A 24,000-nucleotide genomic window follows, 5' to 3' on the forward strand; every position below is an offset into this window, starting at 1 on the left:
TTCTATAATGCCTGATGAGGTTGGAAAATAAATGGCAAGAGATCCAAGACCATTCCCCCATACAGAATCTCTCCAGATCCTTCAAACACTGGTTGACTCTCCTCTTCAGTTAACCCCACAGGTTTTCTATGGATTTCAAGTCAGAGGACTGGTATGAACATGGCAGGACCTTGATTTTCTGTTCAGTAAACCATTTTTGTGTTGATTTTAATGCATGTTTTGGATCATTGCCCTGCTGGAAGATCCAACCATGGCCCAATTCAAGCTTTCTGGCAAAGGCAGTCAGGTTTTCATTTAATATCTGTTGATATTTGATCGAGTCCATGATGCCATGTATCCTAACAAAAGGTCCAGGACCTCTGGCAGAAAAACAGTCCCAAAACATTAAAGGGCCACCACTATATTTAACCGTGGGCATGAGGTACTTTTCCATATGGCTACCTCTCTGTGTGCTCCAAAACCACCTCTGGTGTTTATTGCCAAAAGCTCTATTTTGGTTATATCTGACCATAGAGCCCGATCCCATTTTTAGTTCTAGTAGTGACTGGCAAACTTAAGACACTTGAGTTTGTTTTTGGATGAGAATAGAGGCTGTTTTCTTGAAACAACTTGTGGTGATGTAGGTCACTTTGTATTGTAGTTTTGGAGACTTTCTGACCCTAACTACCTCCTGCAATTCTCCATCTGTGATCCTTGGAGATTTTTTGGCCACGCGAACCATCCTCTTCACAGTGCGTTGATACAATATAGACACACGTCCAGGTTGATTCATAACATTTCCAGTTGACTGGAACGTAATTATATATACATACACAAAACACTACATGCTCCTCGTGCACCTGCCGGCAGGGTGCTCAATGGACAGTGCCACTTTAGAAGCACATGGCTACAAGGCAGGGTGGCAGTAATAAACACGGCTGGCAGCCAATAAGTGGAGTGGCTGCTCTCCACCATCCAGAAGAAGCTATAAAAGGGTGCATCCAGTCTGCAGAGGTGAGCCAGTTTTCCTATGCTTCGTCTGCTAAATTCTCACTCACTTACTCACTCACTTTTCTTTCTCTCTCTCTCTCTCTCTCTCTCTCTCTCACACAGAGGCAGACGATGACAATGTAGACACCATAGACAACGTTCCCCACTGTACCACACTGCCTGCCGGCACCCATGCTCAGATCCTGTCGCCCTGGGCACCACCTCAATGCCCCCCCGCCCAGGAAGACCCCGCTGAGTTCCTGTACTCCTCACCTTCTCATCACCCATACATTTTCACTCACTTTAAATAAAAGAGCACCTTTCCCCCCCCATGTCTGCATCCCATGTGTCTATATACATACATACATATACACATTGACACAAAACAGCAGTTAGAACAGCAGCAAGATGCTTCCCATCCAATCGTTAATCATTTAGCCTTTTTCTCATAACCTCCAATCTGTACAATCGTAATAAGGTGAATAAGTATATCTGAAGTTGAGTTTCAACAGACCTTTTACAATGAGGTACATGGCGAAGCAGCCTGCACCTTTTCCCGCATGCCCAGTTTCTCTTACTCAGCTCCTGTCCATCTTTACTTTTCTGCTTCACTGCCTGCGACATTACCTTACTTTTACATCACACATCTATTACCTGCCTTCCATTCCCTTCAGACACAAAAACACTACACTCTCTCACTCGATACTTGCGTCTGCTCCACTGGGGGAGGCGAAAGCGAGAGAGAGAGAGAGAGAGAGAGAGAGAGAGAGAGAGAGAGAGAGAGAGAGAGAGAGAGAGAGAAGAAGGTAGGGAAAGCACAGTCCATGAAATAAGAGCAAGTGGACCTGCAGCCTTTTTCTGAAGGAGTGATGACCATGAAGCTTTTCTCGCTACTGTCACTACATCCCCAGGCAATGTCTCAGCAACCCCCTCATGCTCACAACACACATACACATGCACACACACAGACACACACCCACAAATGGTTACACTGCTGCGGGGAAAGAATATAAAGAGGCATAGGGAAGCAGTGAAGTATGGGAGGTTGGTGAGAAACAAGAAGTGATACTCCAGTGATTCTGCAAAAGCACTTTGGTTAAACAGACATTGTTTGCTTTTTGTTTTAGACACATAAGAATGTCTTTTCAATAAAAAAAAAAAAAAAGTACAATATATGACTTTTAAGTCACAGGCAAAATAATGGAATATCGACAAAATACAAAATGTTCATCATGTTGTCTATGATGTATTTGATGTTAGGGATTAGCTTGGCACATGGTCCTGACCTCTGAGCCTACCCTGTGTCTGAAAAGGTGACCTACACCCTTTTGCCTATCAACAGCAAAGAACATGCTGAATCCCCCATACTAAATTCTTTGAACAATTGCTGTGCACTGTAGGACATCTGGAGTGCACTTGGTATTCTACACTATGCTTTCAGACCTAATTAGAAAATGCCAAAACTTCCTAAATAGTGCACCATATAGCAAGGCCATACAGAGACTATTAGAGGGTCCGGTACTCAAAGTTAAAATGGTGAACATGGATCAAGAAATTAAAACATCAACTACAGAATATGCTGCTGAACTAGATCAACCAGTACTCAAGCAGAACATAACAAACCACACCACACTGTATGTTGTATCAACTTATGATAATTTATTAAATATTTATTAAATATTGTGTTTTTAGAAAGTCTTGCTCCAGAATTGTGCCTGTGATGATTGGGCCTGTGCCTGTGAAGACTTTTTTATCTTTCTATCTTGCCTTATTTTTTTGAACATGGACTGATGATAATTTTGCTCTTAAGTCTAATTTTGTTTATGGTGGTTCGCTAGTCCCCTGACCATTAGTGTCATGTTCTGAGTATTGGCTAGTCCTTTGTTTTTCTAACTGATTGGTATTAAATGAAACCATAGACCTGCACCTATGTTCATCTGCCCAAGATCACCTCAGATGACTTTGCAAAAAACATGGACACAACCGGTTTCAGTAAATTCTGCCAAGCTCTTTTTGCTTAAAACATGTTGTTGAAACAGCAGATCTCTGCTATACATGCTATGCTTGCCAACCAGCTACAAGAAATGATAAACCATATTTCCATCATTGTGGCACCCACTTCATGTGGGGCTCTTCATCCCTTCATAGATTACAGTGGAACCAAATTATAGTAAAATATAGATTACTGCCTCTAGTACCATCAGTGCTGAAACTTCAAAACCAAAAACACTCGCCAGCTTTACCAAGCTTGATATTCAAAGTGAAGGTGCAATGAATGGAAGAGGGCCTTCAGTAAAAACTTCGGACACTATGAATACTTAGTAATGCCATATGGACAGGTCAGTGCTCCTTCAGTCATCCAAGTATTCATTAATAATGTCCCCAGAGACATGCTGGTTAAATTTGTGATCGCTTACTTCGATGGCATCTTGATCTACTTGAACTCCTTACCCCAGCATATCCAACACATAAAAATGGTATTTTAGAGACTCATGGAGAACTCTTTGACCAGAAGGAGAAGTGTGCATTGCACAAGTCCCAAATAACATTTCTGGGGTACATTATAAGTCAAGTATGTGTCAAGTATTATCATGGATCCTGTCAATGTAAAAGCAGCAGCAGAACTGCCTACGCCCCGAAGTGTCAAAGACGTGCAAAGGGTCATAGGATCTCTAAACTCATGTTTCATCTGAATCTTCTGTACTATTTTAAACCCTCTCACGTGATGCCTTAGGGGGCAACCAAAGAAACTACTATGAAACAGGATATCACAATATCCTATTGTCCTGGTTATTCAGAAAGTCCCAAACCCATGATAAACAATATCATCTTGCCAAAGTCATATTTTGTCATTAGCTGGGAAATCAACAGCCAAATTGCTCAAGTACTCCAAGATCACCCTGCTCCTGCCCAATGCCCTCAAAATAAGAGCTGTCTTTATTTCATTTCAAGATGCTCTAATAACCTAGGCTCTTATCTCTTGTCACTGGTCACCCTGCTGTCACAGACCCACTGACTACTTATCAGCAAATACCAATGGTATGCTATAAGATATACAATGGTTCATTAAATCATACCCCATTAGCATCCAGACTAAGGTTCCATGTCTGGAAACTCCCACAATGTCCATGGTCCCATTGTGCCAGTGAGTTTATCACAGACTTGCCCTCCACTCAAGGTCAAACTACTACACTACAAGTCATAGACAGTTTTGCAATATCCCTCAGGCTCATTCCCCTTCCTTGCTTACCTACAGCATTTGAAACAGCTGAATAGTTATTCCAACATAACTTCAGAAGACTTCAGAAAAAAAAAAAAATCCCATCAACTTCTTGCTGACAGACATACCTCTGAGACTCCCACATATAAACCAGGTGACCAGGTATGGCTATCAACTTAGGACTGAGACCATCTGGGATTTGTAGAAAGCTCACACCTCACCACATCAGCCCATTAAAAGTAACCCAACACACCACTGAGGATACCTTTAAAGTAACCTATAAACTACAACTGTGTCAATATTGCATATCCCCAAGCTTTCCTTGCCATGCCTCAGTTCTCAAGTGTGCTGTTCCCATTTCACTAGATGAAGCTACCCCAAGGGAAACCTTGAGTTTTGAATCAAATCTCTAGCTAAACTGATATTATGGGCTTTGAATCCCATTTAAATGTTGTGGGGGGATTTGAAACAGGCAGTGCATGCAAGAAAACAATCAAACATCTTGCAAAAGAAAGAATATTGCATGGAAGAGTGGTCAGAAATTCCAGCAAGCTGATGTCAGAAACTGGTGGACCATTATGCAAAATGCCTACAAGAAGTTATTTCTCCTAAAGGGGGCAATACTAGCTTCTGAGGCCAAGGGTGTACTTACTTTTCCCACAGAAGACGATCACATCTATTAATATTTCTGTTGAATAAATGATTGAAAACCTGATTAAAAATAAATAAATAAATAAATAAAATAGTATATCAACTGTATTAATAGGCACCGTTTCAACAAGGATCAAATGTTTGCATGTCCGATATGTCAAAAACCAAACAATTTCCATGGAGTGTACTTATTTTTTCATATGGCTGCATAATATGTTGAAATGCAGCTGTATATTATGCATTTCTTACATGGATATTCATGCATCCAAACTAGCAAAGATTTAGACACATCTATTGAGTTAGATTAGATAAATTAGACTGTAGATGTAAAGTTGCAGCTGCAAAGCAACAGCAAGTCACATGATACAAAGTGATAGACAGCATTGTCCAGGTTCAATTGCTCGAGCACACACAGCCTCCCTGCACTTGCATGCTATATAGTAAATCAGTTGTATTTTTTTATTTCCTTATGTCTGGTCTTAACACTTTGAGTCATTTGTGTATTGTAAATGTCATCATTATACCTGTTCTCTACAATTATAGGACTTCTGTATCACAGTGCCTTATGAATACACAATTCAAAGAGTGCATTCATTCTTTGACACAGATATAACATTCACAGCAGCTGTTGCACAATAATATTCTTTATGGAAATGGCATCACTGCTCTCACCACATAATTGTTATTGCCACATGCCATGGTTTGCAATAAGGTTTCAAAAGCTGCAAAATAACTGACAATATGTCTCATATGTATTTCTAAGATACAAACAAAAGGAAATTCTGAACTGATATTCTGCCAAAAAGAGAATGAGATAATGAGTGAGTGTGAACTTGGGGGGGGGGGAAAAGAAAGAAAGACACTAACATTATGTGCACAGATTAATGTCTATGGGGTGTTTGCTCATAGAAACAAATGTGTCCATCAGATTTGATGTAAACATGACTACTATGTGGAAATGTTGGCTAAGAACAACAATTGAGTGGGGGGAGAGATAGAAAGAGTGTGAAGAGGAAAATAGAGAGGGAAAAGGAGAAAAAGAGAGGAGAAGGAGAGAAATTGAGGAAACTCACTGTAAAATTATATGAAGTGGACTAAAGAGAAGGGAAAATGGGAAGGAGAAAGTAGTAGCAGGTAGAGAAAGAACACCAGCTTTGAAGCGATGGAGATCAGAGGGTTCCCTCCAATCAGACTGCTTCTCAGGCCAAGATCCAGACTCTGCTGGCGATATGCACATCAAAGCCACCACAGGGAGGATCTCCAGCATTCGCTAGCTCCCAGCCAACCATACCTCCACCCACCAGCACTAAGCCTAACAGAGAGGAAGAGGGAGCTAGCGGACATCCTACACCGCTCTCACATTCCAGAATGCCCTGGGAGGATGATAAATTGAAGACCTACAAACATGCTAACAGGTGTGAAACTCGGATAGTGTATCTTTAATCTTAACTAACTAAACATAAATCTTATCATGGAAGAATAAACTTAACATAATGAGCAACAATACAATTTACACATCAGCCAGCATTAAACTTCAGGTCTGAGCAGATGGATAGTTTTTCTAAAGCCAAAACAAGATTTAAAAGTCAAATGCTTTTCAGGGCAAATCAATCTGGGCAGAGGGGCCCATATAGTCTGTGGTTATCTGCTTCTTTAAGTTCTTAAAATGTCCTTTCCCCGTTTAATACACACAAAGTCAAGCTGAGTGTCATCAGCCCAGCTCTTTCCATCGGAGAATGAGCAGTTCGGATGCTGATCATGCTACTACAGTGACAGCTTAAACCTTCATATGGGGCTATGGAGAGCTAAGCACAACCAATCAGCTTTACGTCTTAGTATTTCCTAAAGATGACTGCAGCAGGAAGAACAAGAGGAGCATGTCTGACTATACCAAACTGGAAGAAAAAAAAATAAAAAAAATAAAATTCATATTTCAAATATTACTTTGTAAGCCACTGATCCCATACCAGTTTAGGTTTGATACTTACACAAATCCAAGCCCCTGACCATGACAACCAGGACAAACGATTTGTAATATTTGTACGTTAAGATTTTTTAACAGATTTTAAAATATGAAGCAATAAGACTACTGACCCTGTGATTGCAGTCAGAAGTGAACTCAGAAACTTCTCTCAGAAACGAGAGTGACTAATGTCTTGAATTAACTTTGTTGTTTATTCCTGCCTGGAAGCAATGAAATAACCCTATTAAATCAAGTAGTCACCCTGCCATTAATCTCAAAGCAGCAAACTAGTTCCACAAAGCTAATGTGGTTTGGAATTTGCATGAGGTGAGTTTACCCACAAAGCCTTGTCTAAGAAGATTTGGGTTCACACTGAGAGCGTCTTGTCACACTACATTGTAAATTAGTGAATTAACTATTCTAGGTCTAAGGTAAGCACTTAACCATGAGTTTCATTTCTTATCTAACACCAGTAGGTGCTTAAGTTATTGAAAGGCCAGTAATGAAGGAGCTATACAATTTTAAAATCATTAATAAGAATCTTACAAGGATCACCAGTCAAGTAACAATACTCAATATTCAAGAGGGATGAATAAACAACAGCTTGCTAAAGGTGTGGCAAACTATATTGATAATTCCAAGAAAGTTTATGTTCAAAGCAGATGTTACAGTATAAGCTGTATCACATGATGTCACCAAGGATCATCAACTGCCAGACTGTGGTTCAGATGTGCATCCAGCATAGCATTTCAGCAGACTCAACCAAGTACTCTATCAAAATACTGTATCGGACCCAATAAATGCATAAAAAGGCGACCATAATTTGGTAACAAAAAATGAACCAGTCTGCTTCTGTTGAAGACACTTTGTTGTGGCTTAATTAATCACATGCATTGATGTACATTATTTAGTTGAAGACAGCTTATCAGACCAGAGGAAAGGTACTTAAAGATGAGTGGACAGAGGAATAGGCATTCATTTGCTGCTTCAAATTCAAAACAGATGTCTCATCTGTTCAGAGTCTAGTGAACTTGACAAAAGAAGTAACGTGAAATGCCACTATGAAACAAAACATAACCACTACAAACTTTATTTATTTATTGCCATAAACTAATTAAAAATTAAACGGTGACTGTTGTTGCCAATCAGGGTTTTAGCTGTGTATTTAATCAAGGGACTTTATGTAACTGGAGCTTTACTTTTGCATGTAGTGCTTGTCACAATGGATTTCCTATGGGGTTCTCCAGTTTCCTCCTGCCTCCCAAAAGCATAGTCACTGGTGTACTGGCATCAGTAAATTGCCTCTAGGTGTGAATGAGTGGGTGAATGTGTGTGCATGGAGCATATAGAGTTAAAGCTCACTGCTGGTATACCAAGGGAGCAATCTAAAGAACTAACATTAAAACTTAAGTAAGCCTTAGACTGGTAGGGTGATTTTTGACAAGATGTTACTTGCAGCTAAATATTATGAACAGACTCCAGAAAAAAAATTGTAGTGGTCTGTGACATGAAGCTTTGACTACCAGGCTCCATGGGTGCTGGACTATGATGAGACTGTACTCCTAGAGTGATTTCCTCATGGTCTGTATTGTGCTCATCAATTAAAAAATCTATGCAAATATAATCACATCATTATTAATTTGACATATTATTGCCCTGAAATAAAAACCCTCAGCACCACAGCCTTAAGAGGCTATAGGGACATCAGGTTATTTCATGGGACAAATCATACTGATTTTGAGCAAGAATAAGAATAAGGTTTTGTTAGACCCTTAAATATTCCTTTTATTCCCCCTCCTGGATTTTCCTCCTCTCATCTTTGCATGTCTCATCAGGAATCCAGCTCAGTGTTGACGACTAGGCTTTATAAAATAATTTAAATAAGCTCTTTACTTAGGTTCCTGACTGTTTCACTGAAAGCAAACCAGATTTAGCAGCTAAATATAAAAATGTAGCTTGAGCATTAACTGAAACATTTATCAAGGTGCTTGAAATACAGCTTTGTTTCTGTGAAGTGTTCATAGCCAAAGAAAGTCTAAAAATTAAATCAAAAGTATTGCAGACAAGTTCTAACAAGTTCAAAAAGCTTGCTTCATACTCTCTTAGACATAATCTTTAAGAATTGATTTTCTAGCCAGTCAGCGATAACATCAGTCAGTGATACTGGTGGTCTAATGGTTAGGTTCCTGTGTTCGCGCTGCCACGGGCCATGTTCGATTCCTGGTCAGGGAAGTGGCGGCTTGGTAGTTAAGGCTTTGGTCTACTGATTGGAAAGTTGTGTTTAAATCTCAGTACCACCACACTGCCAAAGTAAAATCATTGATCCTCAACTGCTCAACTGTATCCTGCCTCAAATGTCACTTTAGACAAAAGTGTCAACTAAAAGAATTATTGTTAAAAAAATAAATAAACAACAACAAAAAAAAACAATTCTAACTCCACTAACACTGTAGAAAAACACCTACTTAAAAGGACAAACGAGTGAAATAGAACAACCAAGTAACAGATTGACTACAAAGTGAGAAGAAAAGTGGAATAAAAAGGCAAGGGAAAGTGTTCTGCCTGCCAAGGAGAACCAGTGATCAGCTGCTGCTTTTCGCCTTGTGTGTGAAGCTGTGAGTGCAAGCTGTCTGTGTCAGTAGTTAAATTTTGCTTTAAAAACAATACAAAACTGTCAAAAAGAAGATTATTCTCTTACCCTCTGAAAGTTTTAAAATGTGCAATTTGTAATTATTCAGATGTTCTTCCTGAAAACCGCCATCCACATAATACTCAAATATTAAGTTTATAATGTGCTGAACAAGTCCACTGCCCAAGTGGGTCCCGGACCCGGTATTGTAGTACATCTGCCCTGCATATGTGATCACACCAGCTGATGAAAATGCCCCTCCTACATCAACGCTGGTGTATTAGAGCAGGGAAAAAAGTCAAATGTGCAGGGCAGGGGTACAACATGACCACTGACAACCAGCAGGTTCAGCAGCTTGTCACTTCAAACATTGCTGTAAATAATGGGCTATGTTAGCTATGCTTGCTTGATAACAAAACAAATAATGTGCTATAAACCTGATATTTAAGGACAAAGCAAGTGACTGCCTCTATCCATTTTGCATGTTGAATTTGACACATAAAATAAATAAATAAATAAACAACCCAACACTTGACGCTATGCAGAAACTCCAGCAAAATCCATCTAATACCATCTGCTGATGCAGTGTGCAGCTTTTCTGCAAGCGTGCACTGAGTGGATAAAAGCAGAGGATGAGAAAGGAGTTGAAAGGATCCCGAGGGCTGCTGGAGGTAAACACTAGCTGACAGGGTGGCTTTAACCCTGTATCCTGCTGAAGCGTGCCCCTTTGGCAAAGCAGCTTCTGTCTGATGTCCTTTTACTCGGAGTGCGTCTGACTCCACAGTGTGAATGCAGCCCACACGGCAGGCTTAGAGTGAGGCGTGGTGGATGGTGTAGACACACGCTGGCCCACTAATCCCACACTCAGCAGTCAGCTTCAAACTGGATAAGGGTCAAATTGAAACTTGGCCTGGTCATGCAGACATGGGCCTGGACCTGGGTAGACTCAGTGAAGCGTGTTGGCCATGTGCCCTTCTGCTCAGAGGCATCTGTCTTTGTGGACTGGGAAAGAGTGTGTGTGTGTGTGTGTGTGTGTGTGTGTGTGTGTGTGTGTGTGTGTGTGTGTGTGTGTGTGTGTGTGTGTGTGTGTGTGTGTGGTCTAATTTGAGACAGCTGAGGAATAAAAATCCCACTATAATACTATGATAATTCTCTTGAATGTTATTTCTGTCATCTCTACTTCCATTAAATCAATAGACTAGGTTCTTTGTTTTGCTCTCTGCAGGATCACCCCATTATAAACTGTAAAAGGCTACTTATAACAGGCTTACTCTGATACTGCTCAGAAAAATACAACTTAGTGATTTCACTCTGCATACATCATCTCAATCTAATTTCAGCAAGGAATAAAATCTGTGTCAGCAACAAAATACTGTCTAGTTTGTAGAGTGTATGTGTGAAACAGATAGGAATTCAGTAAAAATGTCAGTGCTTGCTGACACCTTGGTACTTCAGACACTGAATGGACTCCTAGAAGTCTGCATTTTACTCTTAGCTCCCTGACAGCTCTGCATATATAAAAGTGTACAACTTTACACCGCATATTATTTGGTGAGGTCACTTAATTTTGGAGCCAGAATTTTCTTGCTTTGAGCGACAGTCCTACCCATGTTGTAGAGGTTGAGAAAGATTTTAGTGCTCCTATTAAAAATGGTCCAATAGAGACCTTCAAAGCAGACTGTATTGCATTGTGGTCACTGAAATAGAAATGAAAAGAGAAATAGCCAATTGTCCAACCATTAAGGGTTCAATTTTTAGCAGCTGGGTGACTCAGCAAGCCTTTGCCTGTCCCTCACTGGCCCAGTTTTAATGGCACCACACACTACTGTTAATGCATGGCACTGACATGCATATTGAAGAATATCTTCCCCCAAATGACTCTGTAAACAAGATGTGAGGGCAGCACTGGTAACATAATTTGCAGGAATAAGTGTCAGGCTGCAGTTATTGCGTTATTTAGTGCGCCATAAAGCGCCAGGCTATTGATTTGAGAGGCGAAGCGGCTCCACAGTTATTTCTGTCATTGCTACTCTCATTAAACTGATATATTAGGCTCTGTTTCCCCCTCTGCCTTTCTGTGCCTCTGAGCAGACCCTCATTCTCGTGCTTTATTTCTTTCTGTCCTTTCTTTTTCTGCTCTTATCTTTTTCAGGGAATTCCACAACCATGTTGTAGATTACTTGTTATTAGTTTTTATATTTTATTCTATCATATAGAGATTTATATGATTTATGATATAAATTAATTTCTGGCTCAGCTCTCAAACAAACAAACAAAAAAAAAACTTATCAGACTGCAACTCCTAGCCGTGAGCAAACAAAAGGTTAAACAGCCAAGAAACAGAACACATGACAAAAGGAAAATAATGAATAAAACAGGCTAACGGCAGAACAGAGCGCATTGTGTTTACATAGACTCAGAGCTGTTAATTCTTTATAAATCCATACTGCTTTTGGAGCTGGTTCCCCGAACACAGCAGGTTGGCTAGCTCTTCCAGGCTTACAGCAGAGCCTGTGATGGCAGCGTACCAGACATTATTGCTCAGGCTGCCGCACCGCTTGCATCCATTCCCCACACACTACACAGAGCCTACACTGAAATCCCATTTCTACTGCAAATATGATTTTTGTAAGCAAGTAATAAATGATCTTTGACAGTCAACCTGAGGAAGATGTACAGACTGAGAAGAGACCAACAAAATGTGCAGGTGAATAAAAAAATAAATAAAGAATATAAATAAAAATTAACCCTACAAATGCAATGGGTCCTTTATATATATATATATATATATATATATATATATATATATATATATATATATATATATATATATATATATATATATATATATATATTCATATATATATATATATATATATATATATTCATATATATATATATATATATATATTCATATATATATATATATATATATATATATATATATATATATATATATATATATATATATATATATATATATATATATATATATATATATATATATTCATATATATATATTCATATATATATATATATATATATATACACACATACATACACACACACACACACACACACACACATATATATACACACACACAGTCATGTGAAAAAAATAAGTACACCGCATGGAAATTTTTGGCTTTTTTGACATATTTGGACAAGCAAATATTTGATCATCTTTGAAACAGTGCCTATTAATAAAGTTTATATACTTGAACAAAACTGCAAGGAAAAGTAGCTTTTTTAATCATTTATTCAACAGAAATATCAATATATGTGATATTCTTCTGTGAAAAATGTACACCCTTGGCCTCAATCTAATATTGCCCCCTTTAGCAGAAATAACTTCTTGCAGGTGTTTTACATAATTGTCCACAAGGCTTGCTGGAATTTTTGACCACTCTTCCATGCAATATTCTTTCAGTTGCAAGACATTTGAAGGTACTGCCAATTTCAAATGCCCCCACAACATTTCAATGACATTCAAATCCGGCTTTGCCTAGGCTATTCCATAACCCTCAATAACATCTTTCTGAGCCATTCCTTAGGATCATTATCCTGTTGAAAGGTTCACTTCAAGATCAAGTTGAACTTTTTTGACTGATGGCCTCACATTATCTTCAAGCAGTCTTTGATATGATGCAAAATTCATAGTTGAATCAATGAATGCAAGCTGTCCAGTCCCTGAGGCAGCGAAGCAACCCCAAACCATAACATTTCCACCACCATGCTTCACAGTTTCTGTGAGGTGCTTCTCCTGAAAACCTGTCTATGGTCTGCACCAAACATGTCTGCTATTACTGTGCAAACAACTCCAAAAGGCCTGGTCTGTGCCTGTATGCTCATTGGCAAACTGGTATTTTGCAAGACTTTTTCCTGGCAGGTCTTGCAGGTCATGGACATGAGCAGTCTCTTTCTGATTGTAGAAGCATGCATTTTGGAGGTTCTTGGAGACTTCTGCTTGCATCAGACTGTCTGCTCTTGAGCTAAATTTTCTGGGACAGCCAGTACTGGACAAATTGGCAGTTGTTTGAAATCTGTGCCATTTGTAGATTATTTTCCTTACAGTGGAAAATATGCTATGAAAATAATAATAATGAAGACAGGTTCCACCTGCACTCCATAAGCAGGTTCTAATCACTGACACCCAATCTTGAACACCTGATTCTAATTTTATGTATTTGAAGGTGTGATAAATGTAGGGGTGTACCTGTTTTTTCAATGTGACTGATCTGTGTTTTGTTAATTTAAAAAGTGAAAATTACTGGAAAATTCAATGTGTCATTTGTTACACCCTATAAACTTCATTAAAGCAGTGTTTCAAAGAGGATCAATTGTTTGCTTGTCCAAATATGTCAAGATTCCATGGGGTGTACTTATATTTTCACATGACTTAGGATTTTTGGTTTGGACTTATTACTGTAATTTAACAGAACATGCAATACCTCAAACTAGTATAATTATTACTATTAACTTCCAGGACTTTTCAACAAATCCAGAGTTACTCAAATGTATGTACTTTTTTACTTGAACGTACAGTTTTATTTGAATATACTTGTAAATGTATATACTTTAACAGTTTTACCAAATAACTCCTATAGAACTGAATAATATGTTTTAGGGTCAATAACCTTGTAATAATCTAAGAGTTTATGGGATTAATTATACTAACATGTTTATTAGCACTATAATATTATGCATATAATTATTACTAATATTATAGTTATTAATTCTCAAGAAAATGTGGAAAGAGAGAGAGAGAAACAGAAAGGGGAAGAGAGGATGACCAGTGCAGGTTATCTAGAAAGGGAGAAAGAAGTGGGTGTGTTGATCGATATTTGAAGGAGTCCAGACTGTCACTCAGTCTGATCTCTCACAGGAGGCTGTGAGAGGAGATCAACTGCTGAGATTAACATCTCCTGTTCCATCTTGTGAAAACAGACTCAGTTCTCTGACTGTCCCCAAGTCTCTCGCACGTCACCCATACTGTATACAATGAGGCAATGAACATGGAAATGAATAAGTAAAGATGATGTCCGTTACTAATGGAAAACTACTGTATGTTCAAGTGAATGTAGGTCGCTTGCTTTTTTGCTCCTGAATAAATTAATTATTCAGAAACTGCCCTCATCGTTTTATAAAAAAAACTGCATGTTAAATATTAGTGAGTCACTTTATCAGAAATGAGATTTCAAGTGACTAATTTCATGATGATTTATTATCTCAGGTTGCACAAATGTACTTAATTTCAGCATATTAGCTAAATGGTGCTTCTTTTTTATGGTACATTATATAAGCTCTGTTTTAATTCATCATAATTAATGGCACATTAAAAACAGAAATATTTTCTATCAAAGAATAAAGAATATTTCTGAATTTGCAAGATTTTTGAATAACAAAGGCAAGTATAATATAAATATAAGAAAAAAAAATCTGATCACATTTAACTTATTATTCAAAAAGAATAAGAATGTATTTATTGTGAGTATACTGTAAGAATATTGGTTTTGTGTACTGATGAATAGGCAGATGGATTACCTGTGGGTTTGCTTTCAGTTTCTGGTTGACAAAGCAATGATGACAATCAGTAGAATTAGAATGAATGCTCCAGCTATTAGTAAATAGCATTTCCTTTTTCTCAGCTGCTTCTGTGGACACAAACAGGAGATAAGATTATAAAATAAACATATTTGCTGTAGACAATTATCTTAGCATAAAACAATACAAAAAAAAACAAAAAACAAAAAAAAAACTCAACATCTAGCATCTAATAGTAGACATATATATTGAAAATAGTTAGGTTCATTGTCATGAGTAATGATAGAATAAATGGTAAGAAAATAATGTGCAAATGCAACCCTCCTAAGATTTAGTGTAGTGTTTGGTATGTCTTGCTGCTTTCCATGTATGGGACCCCAAAGCTTGTATTTGTCAGTCAAATTTTCAATTTTAACCACAGAATACCATTTAGAGTATGATGCTAGGTTTCTATATCTAATAATCTTTTATGTTATCATTCTTCCATTTCCATTAGTTCAAGTCAACATGCTTGTCATCATAGACCCTTAGAAAAGAGTTTCTCAAGGGTTCATAGGATAGCTAAGGATTTTTAACTTCTTGGAATGGTTTCTGAAACACACCCTTTGGTGTTCCAAGTTTTCTAAGGGTTCTAGATTTGAATTTTGTTCTTAGATTATATATACTTATAGGCAGGTGTACAGTATATCACACACACAGTATATCATACAGTATAGTTAACGAATACACATATGTAAAGTAACTAAGAGAAGAAAAACAAAAACAAAGACATACTATAGACAATACAATAAATACCAGTCAGTGTACATGCAAATGCCATATGAATGGAAAACAATTAGTTGTTAATGGACTGTTTTTTGATGACATTCTGATCATGTCCTGCACTGACATTGTCTTGAAGAACAGAACTTTGCTCTCCTGTTTTTCCTTACATATCATGCTACTGTACTATCATCATGATTCTTGAATGTATGATTTCAACCACAATATACCCTATTTACTGATGTCTGTCTCATAGATCTAAATGCGTGTCACTTTAGTCATTGTTCTTGTTGAAACTGAAGCCAGTTGAGCAGTCTTTGTAACTGAAACTCCTGCCATATGTGCCCTTTCAACATCACTTAGATCTTCCTCTGTTGATCCACAATCAAGGTCAGCTGGGCCTGCTCAGCAATTTTATACATGCCACAGAGCATGGTAGGATGTTAATTGCTTAAATTTATCATGCAGTACAACTGTCTGGATATATCTTGGTTGTCCACATGTTTATTACGGTTCTTCCTGTCTGTAGTAGTCACCAACACAATCGCAACACCACCATGAAGTGGAATGAAAAATATATTCAGTAGAATTCATAGTGTAATTTTATTATCACAATCCTACATTAACACGAATCTCAATATCCCCTGTATATTGATACAAACTGAACTTTGAAACTTTGTTTATGCTGTGTCCTGTGGCATAAAACAAATCCAAATTCAGTGACTCTTACAGAGCCCGTTCTGTAAAACATTCTCATCTTCCCTGACACATCCTCTGCCTCTGATAAGGGATTACATGATGGAATTTCATGTATTTTTAGAATGCCGCAAGTGCTATATGGCATTATTTTCCTCAAACAGTTTTTTTTTTTTTTTTTTTTTTTTTTACCCTCTTCCCCATTACTTTGTCATGTTTATAAATTAAGCCCGAACTACAAACAGATAAATACAAAAATTGGGAAGTGCATTTAAGTGCTGAGTAGATCTATTTAAATACATATTTTTCAAACTTGACATCCGCAGGCAGCACCCATGTTTGGGAGCACAGAACTTATGATGCTTTGAAATGCTTTTCTTCCTCACTTTTTTTTCATTCGTTTCTCACTACAAAACGGTTGAGAGCAGCAGTGCTAGACCAGAGCTGGGTTTGGAGTCTTTAAATCCTGACGCGCTTCAAAGCACAGAGCACAATTCATCTTCTTATCTGAGACTGGAAACAGGCTTTCTATGTGGAAAGAGAGAGAGGCAGAGCGAGGGTGGGGGGAGTGGAGGGGAGGCAAAAAACTGCTGTCGAGTAATTTTCCATTTAAACGTTCCACTCTACAACAATTTGCATAAGCAGCCCTGCGTCTGTGATAAGAAGATTGGTAATTTTCAAAGGCTCTGTGGGGATTGAGAATTAAAAGCCGCGCTCTGCTATCTTCTCTCTTGCAGCTGGTCACCACAGATTCTGCAGCTTCTTTCTTAAACTTTCTCCTCTCCCTCTCTCTCCCTCCTTCTGCCTCTCTCTCCCTCTCTTTCTCTCTCTCTCAGTAGACTCCCCTGTGGCGCTTCTCATTCTGTGTCATCCTGGCTTCTTCTGCCTTTTAGGGAAAACAGCTAAATAAAATGTGAATAAGGTGAAGAGTTACAAAAAAAAAAAAAAAAAAAAAAAAAAAAAAGAGCTTTCGACAACAAAAGAACTGTTATTCTATTTTAGAGTGATTTTCCTGACTGTATTGAGGATGGAGAGGAGAAATGTATGCCTGTATAATTAAGGCACACATCAACACATACATTCACATATAGGGTTTAACAGAAAGCGAATTCCTTTGACAAGCAGCTATAGGCACATTATAACTTGAGAAAGGACACCGTTCATAAACATTTAGCCATTATAGATATAGATAAATAATAGAGAAGCTAGTTTACAATATTACAGGTCCAACTCAGCATGACACAAGGTCCCTTTCCAGAACCTTTACACTAACTGTTCCTCAGTGCTGGAATGCACTTCCAATCTCAATCTGGACCGCAGAATCTCTCACCATCTTCAAAAAACAGCTAAAGACCCACCTTTTCTATGAACACCTAACCAACTCATTTATAAAAAAAAAAAAAAAAAAAAAAAAAAAACACTTACACCTCTACTCTGCACTTTGCTTCTTCTGGAATTGAATTAATAGATCTTGTATGGTAGCACTTCTTGTATTGTTCTCTGCTTGATATCGCTTTGCTTGTATCTTTCTCATTTGTAAGTCGCTTTGGAAGCGTCTGCTAAGTGAATAAATGTAAATGTAAATGTAAATAAAGAAGCCTGATTATGGGGCCATAGTGCAAATGTAGGAGCTATGGTGATTTGCTTGCAAAATTCCCTTTGTAATGTGTGGCATAAGATTTGCCATGGGCAGCAAATGAGTACACTTAAATCAAACTTCATATTACTTTGTTTTAGAGAATTGTATCAGTTAATTATTGTTTTAAATTAATTGCTGTGATTTCCTCTATAAATTGCTATACCTAGTGGAAAGCCAAAAACAACCATAATGCAACGCCTTTCATGCATCTGGTGTTTGAATCTCCAGAGAGCTGAATACAGGCTCTAGTTATGTGCTTACTGGGTTTGCACTGACCATCTCAAGAACCCTGTGTCTGAAATCCTCTGTGTGGAAATGTCTATGCTAACATTACATGTCATCCTTCTTGCCCTTGCGGAACATGATGATGCTACTTCTACGGCCATGTCTGAGAGAGTCTGATTTGCCTTGTTCAACTCTGGTCTCAGCAGTGTTTGTAGTAGGGTCTAGGTTGGTACGTTAGCCATGGCACAAGTCAGCCACCCCATCAGTCAAATGTATGACGGATATTATTATGCATGCCTATCAGATTCAACCCAGATGTTGCGTGTGGTACTAGCATCTGTTGAGGATGCTAGGACTGATGACAGCAGTCACAGCATTGGAACAGTAGGATTTTCAGTGGCTTCTCAGCCTATGGCTGATAAACTCCAAACATGGTGTCGAGATTAGAGGAAGAGATACCTGTAGGCTAGGGAGTGGTGTCATGTCATATGGTAAGGTCAGATGACCTGAAAATGCTAAACTGAGGGTGGTCCATTTGGCTCTGAAAATCATCTTATCATTTCTGAGAGACTGACACACGTTATTCCACTCAGACAACAGTGATCTTCATTAACCCAGACCTGGGAAAGGCTCAGGCAGACCTCTTTTCCACATGCCATGTCAACTGGTTGTGTTTCTCCCTGGCAGAGCTGGACAGCCCACTAGGACAGGATGCCCTAGCCCATGATTGGCCTTATCACGTGTTATAAATCTTACGAACTCTACCACTGATTCTTCCAATGTTGTAGAGAATTTAGCAACTAGGATACATAGACCTGCCGGTGGATTGAAGATGGCTGACAAGACCTTGGTTCATTATTGCTTTTTTGTTAGTTGTCAAAACTCCTTGGTGGCTTCCTTACAGAGCAGATGTGCACCCACAGCCAGCTTACCTGTGTCTGTGAGCTTGAGATGAATCACCAACTGAGTACACTATCCTGGCAGTCCATGAAATATTTCTGAGAACAAAACCCCCTAGAACAGTGATTTTGTTAGAGTAACCATTGTTCTGTTGAATTTTGATGCATCTTTAGGGTCATAATCTTAAATAAAAGAATAGACAGATAGGTATTAACTTCCAAGCAGAAAAATAACAGGATTTAGGTAAATATCCTGGTATTTAATGGAATTAATGATATTAATCTTCTCAAAAGCCCCATGGAGCCCCTTCCCTTAAAATGCAACCACATACAGTAAGTATGGAACATTTTCATGAAGTCACTTTTATTTAACCAAAATGTTGTTGGTTTGCATGACCTAAAATGCTGATTTTGTTTTCATCTGATTGACACTTTCAGGTGTTTACCAGCATAAAGTTTAGGCAGTGCCTTTTGTGGATCCTCTCAGGAAGGGCTTCTTTTGTGCAAATTTTATCAAGGGGGTGTATAAGAGTTGCGAGACTTCTACTTATACCCCATTAGAAATGATTTCTGGATTGTGAGACCCGATATATTTTTAGTGGTGTCAATAATTTTGTCACATCTTTAGAGAAAATAAATTAAGAATAATTAAAAATCAGAATAATTTCTACTATTGTTTTAGTGGAAAATTTTAATTCTTGTATGCAATGACCATTGTATAAAATTTGTGAAATTTTTCACAAACATTGATTCACAATGAGTCTCAGTATGGAAAGCTATTTCTTGTGTGACATGAAAAAAATGTCTTTATAATACCATAATAATGCAGACGGATGATTACTGACATAACATTATTCTGCCTGTATCTTATCTGCTTGGAAAATTGGAAGTCTGTATAATAAGTAGCATTTGCAGTGACACTGCTTGGCATGTAATCGGCTTAGGTGAAATTTGAATAAACATTCAGTCCCAGTTGAGCTGATGTGGTGTAGCAAATAAACACGGGCTTGTGGTCCTGTTCTGCACTGCAGATGTGCATGACAGTTGGACACATTGCAGAGACTACTCAAATACCACTGTGCTGCATCATTGTGCACGTCCAACTACCTTATAAGGGTTTCTTCCCTATCATCTGCAGTTCATGTTAAATAACAATTACAGTAATGTAATATACTGTAATATATAGTACTATTACTATTATAGAGATTTAACATGAATTGCAGGTATGCATGAATTTTTGCATAAGGAAGAAATCTGTACAGAATTTTTAATTAGAAATAGTTTAGCTAATTTAGGAATACAATCCCAACATGAGATAACTAATGTAATCACTCAAATATATATTTCTTTTCTCCAAGACACACATATACAAGGTAATAGGGTTTAGCCCTACCTCAAGTCATTTACTGCTACAACATTATAGTGCATGGTTGATCTGCATTGTACAAATGCTTGTTAAACAGAACTCATTATTATCATTATTATTATTATTATTATTATTATTATTAGTAGTAGTAGTAGTAGTAGTAGTAGCAGCAGGTGTAGCAGGACAACATTAACAACACTGTCTCAAACTACATTAAATTAAAAGGTTTTTACACTTGTGCTATAATCTACTATCTAGTTAATTTTTAGAATGACTTCATAATAGACAGCTGAGATTCAACACCATATGGTCAACTGTCATACAATCAATCAGCTTGCTCTGAGAAGTTTTAGTGATACCTTTGTTCAATGTTGTTCACTGTTATGGTATGTGAGGTGCACACAGAAGAGTTCACATTATTAACCAAGGTTGGCAGGTTTCTGCAAAATTTCCAGCCTGATTAATTGCCAAATTTTTCATAAGAAATGCATCCTTGACAACCATGTCATTAACTGTCCTGTCTGCTGCTCCTCCACCACTGAAAATGTTCATTAAGCGAGTATGAGGCATCATGATCCCTGTGGGTATCATTGCAGCTTGTTGCTGTTCCCATTTTTAACCACTAGGTTCAATAATAAATCTATGCAGGTAAATGGGGCAGTGAGCATACTGCTCCACGTTTTCACATCATCTAGAATGGTGAGAAAATCAAGAGGACATCAGTTTATATCTGTCAAATAGAATTTTTGTTTTTAATCATTGGTCATTCAGGTAATGCGTATTTCAACTGAATTTAAAATGTATGGCATAGTGAATGAGGACTAAAATTATTAACAGCAATAGTGATAGTTATATGTACAATAGTTGTATTTATAGTAGGAATATAGCAGACCCCCCTAAAAGGACCCAAAAGGGAACTGTGAACTGGGTTTGGTTCTTTTAAAATGAACTATATGTGAAAACACCCTTAGCTGTAGTGCTATACTGAAGGTTTAGATATTCCAATTTAATGTCCCATTGACCCATGGCATATTGCTTTAACAGCAATACAACTGTAAAATACACTAAACATCCCAGACTTTAGTAATACAAGTAATATTTATTGAAACAGACATGTATATCCTCTTCACATATTTGGGGATCCCCTTAATGGCATGTATGTGTGTACAGGCAGGGGTATAAATAAGTGATAGATGGACTGTGATAGACTGAAATAATCTTTTTGTCATATATTTACCAAAAAAAATAAAAAATACAACTTGACCTACGAGTATGATCTGAAAAATTTTTGCACTGTGTTTGCAAAATTATTCGAAAAAAGGGTAGTTACATTTATTAATTGAAATAATTTTTACCCAAACAGAATACACACATTCTAACAGAAGAATCAAAGTTCAGTCTGTTTTTGTCTGAGGGATCTGAAGAATTATCATGAAATTCAATTAGCTGTCATAGTCGTAATGAATTTCATAAGCCTTATGATACCTTCTGAATGCCACTGTAGGTTCCACTCTGCTTCCACTCTGTCTGTCTGTGTGTGTGTGTGTGTGTGTGTGTGTGTGTGTGTGTGTGTGTGTGTGTGTGAGTGAGTGAGTGAGTGAGTGAGTGAGCGAGCTCTGTTTGAAGCAGCTTGTTCTGAGTACACTCAATACTGTATACACGCACTGCAGGCAGCACGGATAGAAAAGGAAGAATGAAGCGAGAGCAGTGAGAACTCCAACCCAGAACTCATTATCACATGCTACAGTGCAGAACATTATCCAACCACACACTCCTCTATACGTGTAGAATTAAACACAGGTTCAAACAAATATAAAAGGTTTGTCAGAATGAAGGAAGTAACATTGATAATTGATGCCTGAAGTGTTTCGTAGTGAACTGTTCAGAGACTGTTCACTGATATTTACTGCACACGGCTCCAGCATGGTAATGAACAATACTGTTTTATCTTGCTTAGTTCTGATTGGACTGATACACGACCACTACTTTACCAGCAGTGATAAACAGTTGATGTATCACAGATTCAATTTAATTCCAGCATGAATTAGACATGTAGTGCTACAGAAATAAAATGCCTTGTTATTTTTAATTGGCTATCACATACGACGAATGTATAGAGACTTAGGAGGGATGCTTGAGGGAAACGTATGAGTGTTCGGAGTTACAGGCACCCGTCCTCCTCCTTCGGGTGCGGCTAGCGGGACTGGTGAAGTGCTAAATTGCTCTGTGTGAGTTTGGTCACGGCTGAACTCTCAGTGAGATAATGAAATGACAATTAATCCAAAAGCTGTTGCCATTCACTCATTTGCTTCCTCACTTGCTCACTTCTAAAAGGAGTAAGGAATTGAGAGAGAAAGGGGGTGAGGCAGCAAGACCAGATTTTTGGGTTTAGCCCAGGCTGAATGGACACTGGAATTGAAAAATAACATACAGTTACAAAAAGTACTAAATTCAGAGGTGCCAATAATTGAGACATGTGTGTGGATTTATTATTTTTTTTATTTTCTTGGAATAAATAAACATTACTTAAAGGTTTGATTTCACTAATATTTTCAGTATGAGCAGCAAAGTTTATTATTATTATTATTATTATTATTATTATTATTATTATTATTATTATTATTATTATTATTATTATCATCGTCATATATGTATATTATATTCCAGATATTAAAAAATAAAAAAGAAATCGTTTAAAAATATTGGAAATAAAGTACTTTTTTTCAGGACTGCACACTAGCTTATTCTCTCCTCCTGCTTTTCTCTGGTGCACAAATCTGCACAAACACATTATCCTTTCTTAATCTTAATTCAAAGAAGGCTTTGTGGATGTCTACTAATGACAGCAGAACTAAAAATACTAGAGAGCAGCAGCAGAACTAAGAAGTCACAAAGAAAACCAAAGTGTGAAAGGCAGAAAGCACGCTAATATTTATGTCTAGATAAAACTAAACCACAGTATTTCAAGAAAGGAGGCAGCAGTGACAAAGTGAACTAATCTGCTGTTTGTTTTTGGATTTAAAACCAAACCACAAGAAAGGCAGGAACAGAAATTTAAAAAAAAAATGCAGGCACAAAAATAACATAAAATTCTAAAGAATCTAAATAATATAACAGAAAAGGGGATATCAAAATCCAACAGAAATTCAAGCAAATCGTGTGTAATGCAGTTACTGTACTTTTTTCCACTTTTTCTTACACTTTCATTTTTGCTCCTAAGAGTTAAAGAGTAAAATTGATAGCGGTGGCCTACTCATGTTCATTTTTAATTAAACAACTTATATACTACACAATTAACTTTTAAAAAATTAGATGCTTGGAGCTAAAAACCAAGTATGAAAATAATACAGCCATATACATTTCAGCTAACGGATTGCCATAATGGCCAAAATGTATTTCTGTAACTATAGATTAATGAACAACAACATGGTCAAAAT

General features: G+C 37.6%; 1 protein-coding gene across 1 annotated transcript in view; it reads right to left on the reverse strand.

Moving 5' to 3' along the window:
• The window catches only part of tsnare1 (T-SNARE Domain Containing 1), a 149,673-nt gene that overhangs the window by 7,414 nt on the left and 118,259 nt on the right, over positions 1–24,000 (reverse strand). The window contains exon 11 of the mRNA XM_017478041.2: positions 14,977–15,086. Within this exon, the coding sequence (XP_017333530.1) occupies positions 14,991–15,086 (96 nt within the window). The 3' untranslated portion in view covers positions 14,977–14,990. The remainder of the gene's footprint in view (positions 1–14,976; positions 15,087–24,000) is intronic.

The sequence above is a fragment of the Ictalurus punctatus genome, chromosome 1, assembly GCF_001660625.3.
Source record: "Ictalurus punctatus breed USDA103 chromosome 1, Coco_2.0, whole genome shotgun sequence".
NCBI classification, from domain to species: Eukaryota; Metazoa; Chordata; class Actinopteri; order Siluriformes; family Ictaluridae; genus Ictalurus; species Ictalurus punctatus.